Here is an 11196-nt window from a genome sequence, read left to right as displayed (position 1 = left end):
CTAATGTAGGTCTATTGTGAATATGAAGTAGTATCATGTGAACTTTCAAAAAGTAGGGGATACCCATAATTTGTGATGGCAGGAACAGGAAACAGATACAAGGTCAGTCAGACTGACTGGTGTTTCTTTCCGGTTGCCATTATTTTTGTCATCGTTTTCATAACATATGCTTATATACCTTTTTTTCTTTATACCAAGCCATTTTTAAGGAGAATTATTAAAATCCACTCTAACTAAATCCACAACGCATTCTGATCAGTATTTTCTATTCTGGTGTTCCACTACCTTTCTCTCCATTCAGTGTTAGAAAAGATTACTTTTGAAAGGCAGGCAATATTAATATTAATAATATTAATTAATAAAACCCAACCAAACCAACCTACAGCCAGCTTGTGTGGGCTCTCCTCTCCTGGTGCTTAGAGAAAAGCCCCAGTCTCAGAGTCAAGCCGCAGCACCCTCACTTCAGAAGGACAGAGCCATTTTAACTTCCAACCAACTGTCGGAAATGCCTCGTTAGACAGTGCCAGGGCAATCGTGGCTCCTCACTTTATTCTCCTCATGTCCATAAACAAATGCACTGTTATCTAGCCCACAAACAATGGATTCTTTAGGTGTGTTTCTGAATATGCATGTGTCTTATTATCTGCAAGCTATAATCCTTCAAAGCAGCAAGTTCTGAGTGACTAAACACTAGTTCACTTTCTCATCTCCAGGAGCACAAGTTCACTGGATGACAGACCATGGATTTTTTTTTTCCTGGTCTCCAAAATTAACCCAGTGCACAGATAACATGCTTCACTGTTTGTACCACGTGACCAAGATGCTTAGTAAAATACATGAAAACTGTCGATTACCTAAACAGACCAAAAGAACCATGGTATGGATAATTCAACGTAAATTACCAGCTTACCTCTATCTTTCTCCTCACAATCAATCGCAATTGACTACAGAGTACTACTTTGCAGATGTCTCACTAAAGCTGAGGTGGTAAATAGGGGAACGGGGATGGGAAAGATGTTGTTTCTTGGCTCTTCTTCCTTCCTGTTGTCTGGAATACAGATATGATGGCTAGAGCTCCAGTAGCCACCCTGGGGCATGAAGTAGAAGCCATGTGCTGAACGTGGTAGAGCAGAAAGATAAGGGTCTGGGTCCCTGAATATACCGTAAGGCTGACTAGCAGCTTCATTTTTTATACTTGTCTACCTTCAAACTCTTTTACATGAAAAGGAAAGTTCTATCTTGTTTATGCCAGTTAATTTTATTTTTTTCCTGTTATATGCAGCCAAACCCAATCCTAAATGGTTCAATAACATTGAGTTGCTGAAGCTCTTCTCTGTGGAGCATCCTTCTCGTTTTCCTACTTTTCTAAACTTTGTCTCTTCTCCTAACACAACAAATGCTGACAAGTCCTCAACTCACTACCCTTAGTTCCTGGCTCTCTTCAGCTCTCCTATTCAAACACATGGGCTATATGTTCTCTGAAACGCTGGTGGCTCCCAAGATCTCTGGCTCAAACATCTCCACTGCTCTCCTGACTTCTTTAACTAATTGCCTAGAAAACCACTCCATATGAATTATCCAGAGGCCCCACAAACTGAACAAGCCCCAAACTGAACTCCACACCTCCTCTGCTTCTCTTCCTTATATCCTTCCCGCCAAAAGTGCAACTATTTGCCCAGTCACCAGGTATGAGAGTCATCTTGGACAATCCTTTTTCCTCCCTCCTCATATCCATGCCTATCAACCCGATGTTTCAACTTCTCAGAGCAGCTCCTGCTTCTATTCAAGTCACCTGCATTTGTCATTTGTCTTCAGCACCACTCAGCAGCTTCCTACCTGGTCTTCCTGCTCCCTCGCGAGGGGTAGGGAAGATGGGACTTGACTCTCTCCGACCGAGCCTCTCCAATGCTATTCTCATCTTCCTAAAACATAGAGCTGATATGACCCTCTCTTGCTCAAAATCCTCCCTTGGTTTCCTATAGCTCTCCACATCACTCACCTTACCTTAGAACACAATCTTTCACAATCTGGCTCTGCCTCCCTCGCTGGCTTCACTGACCATCACTTCTTCACACACACTCTTCCACTCAGCTATAATGAATGGATCATACTATTTATTACCACCTTGCCTTTCAAGTGCTATATTCCCTTGCCAAAATAAGCTTTTCATTTCATGTAGTTACATTCTGCTTATCCTTCAAAATTCAACTCAGCATCCCCTCATCTATCAGGTGAGAGATCTGATTTCACATATTCTAGATGCCTCTTCTCTAACCCCTACCACTCCTTGGTCATAACTCAATCACAGCATGGCCCTGGAAGCCCATTTACTCACCTATATCCTTATCATATATACTAAGCTCTCTAAAAGCACAGGAACGTGCTTCCAACACTCAGCTGATGCCTAGCATATGTGGAGCCTTCAATTAATGCTGAACAAATAAATACAGAAGGAAAATTTTAAAAAGAACACTTTTATCTCACTCTAACAGGAATCTGTCATGTATAAACATACACTAGATGAGAACTCACAATTCCTCAAGAAAAATTAACAATGGTCTAAGAATCAGCTCAGCTAGTTTCCAGACTAGTACCTGCTCAGCTCCTCTCATGCACAGCCATGGTCTCGATTTCTCTGTAAACTAGGGCACCAAAACACAAGACTACAAATGCACTCATGGCTTCCCAGAGAAGTGATTATTTGGGGTTTAAAGTCTTTCCTTCCAGCTAGATTAGCGTAACCAAATCTAATTTATGTCCACAAGAATGTATATACGTTTGAAGCCAATCAATAGATGTGAAAGTACAATTTTACCTAAAACTGAAAGAAAACAATATCTACTTTTAATTCTCCATTGCAACTGGGGTGGTCAGTTGCTTCTGTTAGGAAATCACTTATAATGGAAGGGTTCTTTCTGTGGCCTATGGCATCTCTCAACTTAACTTTCTTGTCAGAATTGCAAGTAGATCAATTAATTAAGCTTAATAATCTTTCATTTCATTGTTTGCTTAGGCAACAGTATAAAAGAAAAAGGTTCTTGATACCTGGGCAATGGGTCAATCATCCCTTAGGCTGGACTATCCAAAAATAAATTAAACTATTTCTCTCATATTGAAACTTAGAGTTTATTCATTCACAAACCATTTTACTAAGCATGTATATACTAGGCACTGTGCTGGGAATATGAATGGGGAGGACAAGTTCTCATCTTAGCCCTCCCAGGAAGGGGAGGGGTGGGAATTAGAAAGGAAACAAGTGAATAAAATTAAGTTATAAGTACAATCAATTCCAAATGAGTGGTAGTGGAAAGAGCAAACAATCTATTGGACATGGCAGGTTTTCTCTGACTGAAATGCAATTTTAGCAGATTAAGAATCACTGGCTCACTTTTGTATCAGGCTCCCAGTCTCAGTAATAAGAGAAATCTTAATTCACTTGATCCTCTCAAATTTTAATATGCATGCAAATGATTCAGGGACCCAGTTAAAATGCAGATATCCTTTTTAAGATCTGCTCCATGGTTCTTCCACTGTCCTTCTCATTTCACCTAATTATGGCACAGGATTGGGGAGTAACTGGAGAGAGAAAAAACCTAAGGGTATTTGAATAACAATTCCATGAAATCATGACATGACTGAAATCAGTAAAACTACCCTAGATTAATAAAAATGCAGGATATATAGTTGCAGATATATTATGATAACCAGTACACAGAAATAAAAATACACAGAAATATGTTGGGATTATTTGTTCCTCTCTCTTTCCATTTTTATCACTTGGTTATATGAGTTTTGTGGTGAAAATGTTGTTTACAGGACAGCTACACTAGATGTGAGGGCTGGCTGTATGTAGCCCCTTTTGACTCCAACAAGTGCCCAGCACATAAAGGGCTCCTAAGTATGAATACACTTAACTGATACCAGCAAGTTCCATATTTCTTTTAAGCCACAATTTTGATGGCTATGCCATCACAACTCTACCCTACAATGATGTGACTTCGTTGTGCCTAGGGGTTCTTGGCCATGTTTCAAGGCTTTCGTGAGGCACAGCATAATTCCTCCTACATGAGACAGGGGCAAATGGGAGAGGCCAGATACACAGGGAAAGACTTTTGAAATCTAAACCCGGAACCTAAAACTATGTCTTGTACTTTAATCCTCACAGAAGAGTGGCTCCAGAACTTGGCCTCAGGGCAGGCACCAGCAGCTGTGGGGTCCACAGCAAGAAGAGGCAGGCATTAGTCTCTCATCACACCAGATTATGTTCCACTGTGTTATTTCAGTTGACACATGAATAAATGACATCTGAAGAATATATTTGAATATAGAAAACCTCTGACCCAAGTAATCTCATTGATTATACACTATATATATTCTGTGTATTAATGAACTCATGCAGTACTCATGATACAGAAATAGATTGCCAAGAGAGAGCTTTTAATGTGTAATTTTCAGGTAAAATTTCTTTACTTTTTTAGAATTGAGCTTGACTTTTAAAATGTGCATAAAAAGATTTAAAAATTGTTATGATAACATTTACATTAATTTGTAGTTAGTATTTCCAAAAGAGGAGTAAACTGCAGGAAAGAACAAATTGGAATCTGAATATAAATCTCAAAAGATTTGTAGGTTAAGCCTATTCCATGAAAGAAAATAATCAATAAGGCTTCCCATAGTCTTTCGAGCATTATAAAAAAAGTGTATTAGGAAAAAAACAAAATCCTTAAGCACAAAAGCAAACACCCAAGGACTGAAATAACAGGCAAAACAATGTTAAAGCTTGAAAAATTAGACGCACCCCTTATAAGGCTATAAAATCCATCTTAAAAGAAAGGAAATATTTGCAGAGATACACTTGGTACAACTGAGCCCTTGCCTCCACTCTTTTCTTTACTAGCCAACATGTCTTCTCTGTCCCCACCCCCTCCTCACTGCCGTCCAGCCCTTTCTGGCCCTCTGCCAGGGGATTCTCTGAGAGGTGTGTGCCCCCAGGATACTGCCCAGTCAACTTACTCTGAACTGCTGTTACTGCTGTGGCTCAGAGGGTCAGTGGGACGGCTGGAGTCTAGGACGTGGATTCCCAGTGAGTTGATCGCTCGCATTAAAATAGTTACCATTGCCTCCACGGGAAGCTTCTCAAGAACAATAACCCGACAGCGGCTTAAGAGAGCAGCATTGACCTGGAAGGAAGGGTTTTCCGTGGTTGCCCCAATCAGAGTGATCGTCCCACATTCCACGTGAGGAAGGAAAGTGTCCTAATCATGGGAGGAAAACAGAAGAAATTGATTCCAGTCAACAACCTGCAGAATCGTATGTAAGTTGGCTATTCCTGCCTTTTCCTAGTTTTGAGTTCGGGAACAACAGCTTTGTATTCATTGGATACTGATGGAAGAGTGCAACTCATGCTTTTTAAGCCAAAAAATACATCTTTTGGAATGAGTATGTCTAAGCCTGGCCACTTGCTGGTACACTAATAGCTCAAAGTAGAATTCTAATGTAGTTTCAACATAAATGATTTTTTTTACTTAGAAAATTATCTTCTATCCTAAGGCTTCTATCCCAACAGGCAGATAGCTTAAATACAGCAGCTATTAAGTCTAAGAAAACACAAAAACACCAGTATTTCTAAAATTTTCCTCTGGAGTACTCAATCATAATAGTTATTATTCCTAACAAAATTGGTAAATATGCACTGGTGAATATGTAACCACTGGATGATGTTTTACAGGGAAGAAATGCTAAGATGAATCAATGGTCTGATGAAACTGAAAGTGATAACATCTTGCCAGAACTCTGAAGAGTCTATTTAAAAAGAGATTCAGATTAAAAAAATAAAAAATAAAAAAAAGAGACTCAGATCAGGAACAAAAGCTTAGTAAGGTTTTGTAAAATATTTCTATCTCTGAATAAAAAGGTTTAACAAATATATCAAAGAAAAAAGTGTACTTGAAGAAAAAATTAATGTTTATCTAAAAAGAATACAAAAGTGGCTTGGCTTTATTTATAAAAATAACTGTCCTTTTACTTTTATTTCAGAAAGCCTTTAAATAAGTTGTGGTGATTAGATCTTGTAACATTCACCCTGCTGAGAGCCTGAGGTCACAGAAACACTCTTTCATTTTGAAAATAAAAAAGTAACACTGTATAGGGAAGAAGTTTAAAAACACTAAAATACGGATCTCAAAATCAAGTTAAACTGCTTACTAGGACTCCTAATATTTAGACTAAAAAATCTGTAAAAATGATAAACTTGATAAGCTGTTTTTCTGATATAGTATAGCTCAGGGCCATACTAATAATTTCATTTATCAGACAGAGAAAGCATTTTCTTGTCACCAAAAAACACTAAGAAAAAGTGGGGAAACAGGCTCAAAGGGGATGGGCTGATAATCCATACCTCAGTATACACAGAAAATTAATGATAACAACAGTCCTTACATTTGCATAGTGCTGTATGCTTTTTAAAGTAATCTCACATACTTTATATTCACTGTAATGTTCACAATGACCAAAAGGTAGAAGGAAGTTAATATACCTGCTGAGATTTATTGAACCGATGAATCTCATCAATAAACAGGATGGTTTTCCTTTTGAAAAAGCTCTTTTCATTTTGAGCTTGTTTGATGACATCTCGCACATCATTTGTCTTGGCATTTGTTGCAGACAATGTCACAAATCTTATGCTATGTTTCTTGCTGTTGTTGGCTATGATGTGAGCCAGAGTGGTCTAGAAAATATGACAGAGTTTGGAAAGCTGATCAGACACAGAGAGAAAAGCACCCATGGGCACTAACATAGCAGCATCAGCACTATTTACCAAGCAACTTGAACTCTAAAGAATGCTCAGCAGCACGGATACAATCCGAAATACCATAGCACATTTTTAAAAATGAAAAAAAAAAAAAAAGTTAAAAATAAAACAGGAAAGTAGCTAAACCTTAGGCTAATCCTGACCTTTTCTCCTTTATACCTAACCCTGTTTGATTCCTTTTTGGGGGACTCTAAGATCTTTGGAATCCCCATAAAGAGCGGCTGTCTTGATTTAGCAGAGCCTGAGTGACAGCTGTGACCTCTTCCAGCCAAGAAAGCATTACTGTTGAAGGACTAGTTGTAGAAATGGAGTGCAGAACCACAGATAAAATCAGTTCTACAACCAGAGGCTCATCAGTGCAGCTTAGAAAAGGAGTGAGCCTTTGAACTGAGAGACCAATGACAACTACCTACTTGGGAAGTAGATTAAACAATAGCACTTTGATCATGTTAGTAGTTACAAGACAATGGTGAGCTCCAAGGAAACCACTGCTCAGTGCCTGGCACTTACCAGGTGCTCCATAAATGTGGATATGCTGTTATTAATATCATTATTACTGTTAGCAGAAAAGTATAATAGTAACAATGAGAATAAAGAAAAAGTGTGTTGAATGGGAGGGACAAATTTGGTCCTGAATGGAGAGGTACATTTTATTTTCTAAAATTTGTATATTACCATTAAGATACTGTGGCTGCTGCTTCATCAAATCCCAGACTATGGGCTCCCACACCACATATGCCAGGCTTGTGACCACCAACCACTATGCTGAACAGCTCATCACATCTCTTTCGTGGTGTCTTCTATTTCTTGCCATCTAGTCTGCCAACAGCTAATTAGCCATTCTCATGACCTTATGTAAAGATTTTGTAAACAATTACTAATAATGCTCTTGATCAGTCTCCTAAATGGGGTAGCAACTAAATCTACCACCGGGTAAATTATTTGGGATAGATGTGATTTATTCCTGGCCAAAGGGAAAGTATGCATGTGAACAAGAAGGCACAAAATGAGCACGATGCATTCCAGGAACTGGAGCAAAGGAAGGTGTGATTAAGTTGGAGGCGAAGTTGGAAAGAAAAACCGGGAAAAATCATTAAAGCCCTTATATACTAACTAAGGAGGTGAATCACAAAGCTAAGAGGGCCCCTTTACATTCTGATACTGAATTTTGCCTTTCACTCACTGGTGCTCATCCTCCTCTCTTTTCCTGTGGATAGAAAAAAAATCATGTATTTAAACATCTCTTAGCCTTCTCTGTTTTGCTTAACTCTGCCACTGTTTCTCAAGTGTTCTCCAATGACGTGTTTTCTAGACCCCAATATCTGAACTGCCTTCCACTGGACGTGTGCTAATTCCTAACAAGGTACATGCAACTGGACACCAAAATATATTGATGTTTCTTCTCGAAGGTAGGAAGCATAATGAGGATAGTTATGGAAATGCTAGATGAAAACGACTTGGAAAAAGGAAAGAGTCTTCATGTTAGTCTCGTGAAATAAATATATTCTCAAGGATAAAAAAACATCAGTCTGTTAAACCAACAGCTAGAGGGAGGGAAGAGAAACACAATTGAAAAAAAAATTTTATGCTAAACCCATACACCTACAAATCCAATATACAAACGTTCCTCTGCAATGGGTAGCATGTCATTTCTTTGAGAATTGGGTCGTTAATGGGAGGGTGGGGGTACATGTTGGAACACAAAGATAGATCAAACCTAAGAGTCCAAATATTTTTGTAAACCTATGAATTCAGACATCTTCATTTTGAAAATGACCGGAAATCGTGTCTTAAAATCTGGCGGGGTGTGTCTTTTTCACACCCAGCACTAACTCCACCTGTGGACCAGGCACTGCCCCGGCTCCGGTGGTATCTGAGGCTCTGCCCTCAGGCCTCAACATCCAGGGTGGACGCGCGGATTCTTCGGGGACGGCCTCCGCCACGGCTCTCTGACCGTTAGATCCACGCCCGACCCGTAGAGATCAATATTCGGAACCCTCCTGCCAAGGCGGCACTCACCTTGCCGCAGCCCGGCGGTCCCCACAGAATGAGGGAGGGGATTTCGTTCGTCTCCAGGAGGGACCGGAGCAGCGTCTCCTGCCCCACGGCTCTGCTCTGCCCGATGTAGTCCTGCAGCGTGTCGGGACGCATCTTGTCGGCCAGGGGCTTGCCCTCCAGCATCTGCCGAATCTCCTCCGCCGCCAGCGCCCGGGCGTGCGGGCGGCCCCCACCGCCGGCCCCGAAGGCGGCGGCGTCGGCGGCGTCCGCATCCCAGTGGCCCGGGTCGTCCTCGCCGTCCGCATCGGCGTCCCCGTCGCCATCGCCCACTGCCTCTTCCTCCTCCTGTGCCTCCGCCTCGTCCCAGCTCCGCGGAGACGCGCTGCCCGCCGCCGCGGCCGCGGCCGCCGGCCTCTTTCCCGAGCCCTTCCTCCCGGGACTGCTGGACCGGGCCACGGGGAAGTCGGGGATGAGGCGGGCGCCGCTGGGCGTGGGCGGCGCGTCGTAGCTCTCCCGGCTCTCGGTCTCCCCGCCGTCATCGCCCTCCTCCCCCTCGCCCTCGCTGCTCTCGGCCGCCGTCGGGGTGGCCGGCTGCTTCAGCGCCGAGCTCTCGGAGAGACGCCGCCTCTTGGCGCTGGGCGGCGAGAGCCCCTTGGCCCGCTCCCCGGCGCGGTGCGGCCCGGCCGTGGGCTCCGCGTGCCCCGCGGGGTTGAGCAGCAGACAGCGGTCCAGGTGCGAGTTGATGTGCGCGGCAGGCATCATCTGCTGGCACACGGGGCACTGCACCTGGTGCAGCTGCGACAGGAAGGGGTCGTCTTCCGGCCCGCTCACCTCCATGGTGGCCGCCGCCCTCGCCGGCGCCCGGCGCGGCCGCAGCAACCCCTGCGCACGCCAAGGGCTCGAGATGCCCGCCGCTAGGCCCCGCGCCGCGCGACCCTCGCTCGGGGAGGTAGCAGGACGCGCGCGGGCCGGGGGAGGGCGCCGCTCATGCCTCACGTCCGGAGCTTCCCGCGTCGGCCCGCCCTCGGCCGGCCGCCGGCGGCGCCTCGCGCGGCGCTTCGGGAAGGGTAGTCCGCAGCCGTTTACCTCAGCCGCCGCTGGCAACGTCTCCCGCGGCGGGCCGGGAAGTGTAGTCCGCGGCGGTTCAACCCAGCCACCGCTGGCATCGCATCCCTCAGCCTTTCGGGAAATGTAGTACACACTACCCACCCCGGCCGCTGCGCGTCCACTTCCGGCCGGCCCCAGAGCCACCTTTGTGAGGGGCCGTGAGGCCGGCGGGTTGCGCGTGCGCAGGAACGTGCGGTGGCGAAAACGGCGCCTTTCCGCGCCCTTCGAGGCTCGTGACACCGGGGAGGAGTCCGTGACAACGCGCCGAGATTGCACCTGGGAAAGTGGCTTTTTACGCCCAGGGAACCGAGCGGGCGTATAGGGAAGGGGGGGAGGCCCACGACAGGTTGTTTGTAATTAAAGGAGAATGGGGAAAACCCCCAAACCCTGCAGAAGAAAACTGGACAAAGGACCTGAATAAAAGAAAACAATGCAAGCAGCAACACGTCTGGAAAGAAAGTGTTTACGTCAGAGAAATGCAAATAAAGAGAACATTTCCCCACCTCTCCCCTTTTTAGATTTTTGGCCTTTTCACCCAAGGGCTTTTTACTTGAAGCACAAACTTAGATGCTTGTCTTAGTCTGGTATTTAATAGTTGAAAATTAAAAACAGACAATTCTCAATGAGGGTTAGCCAAGTCAGGTATATTTACCCCCAGAGCAGTAAAATGTTAGTAAATCAGTTAAAATTAAGTTATAGGCAGTGACAGATAGTGCCTGCCATAAATGAAAAAAAAAATGAGATTAAAAGGTGTGGTATTACACATCCTCCAATGATAGTGATGAGGGACCAGAAGGCAAGCTGAGGACAAAGCAGAAACTGACAACCCCCATAACCCCCCACCTTTGGGATGTGTGTGACATTCCTCAGGCACTCCTGGCTGCCCTAAAGGAAAAAGAAATTGTTAACCTATAGAGACCACAATCCTGCAAGACTTGAGTCTCCCTCACTTTATGCCTTAGGAGTTTACAAGAACAAAACATTTCTATCAAAATCCTATCTTCCTGAAGGAAATGTAAATACAATTGAATGTCTTTGTAACCTGCAGCCCATAGACAGATACTGGAAGTGGGCAGAGTGTAATGTTCCTCCAGGAAGTTCCCACTATCTTCATGTTAATGTCTTAACTGGAGCGGTAAACAAGCTTAGCTTGACAATGGCCAGGCCTCCTGTATCCTGTGAGTCTTCTTTAACATATGAAAGTCCTTTCTCAACCTCCCTTTTCCCTTACCTCCCCCAACCCGTTGGTATATAATCAGCCACCCCTCACAACCCGGGGC

General features: G+C 43.9%; 1 protein-coding gene across 2 annotated transcripts in view; it reads right to left on the bottom strand.

Annotated features, from left to right (window-relative positions):
• The window catches only part of WRNIP1 (WRN helicase interacting protein 1), a 24169-nt gene extending 14456 nt beyond the window's left edge, over positions 1–9713 (bottom strand). The window contains exons 1-3 of one of the 2 annotated variants that reach the window (XM_040644988.1): positions 8831–9713; positions 6536–6727; positions 5014–5255 (exon numbers count right to left, since the gene is read on the bottom strand). In XM_040644988.1, coding sequence (XP_040500922.1) covers positions 5014–5255; positions 6536–6727; positions 8831–9646 — 1250 coding nt within the window. In that variant the 5' untranslated portion in view covers positions 9647–9713. The remainder of the gene's footprint in view (positions 1–5013; positions 5256–6535; positions 6728–8830) is intronic. The other variant, XM_008693059.2, reaches the window with a different exon arrangement.
• Between the last annotated feature and the right edge of the window lie 1483 nt (positions 9714–11196).

This window comes from Ursus maritimus, unplaced genomic scaffold, assembly GCF_017311325.1.
Source record: "Ursus maritimus isolate PB19 unplaced genomic scaffold, ASM1731132v1 scaffold_30, whole genome shotgun sequence".
Lineage (NCBI taxonomy): Eukaryota > Metazoa > Chordata > Mammalia > Carnivora > Ursidae > Ursus > Ursus maritimus.
The sequence above is the reverse complement of the archived record's forward strand: the minus strand, read 5'-3'. Positions and strand labels throughout refer to the sequence as shown.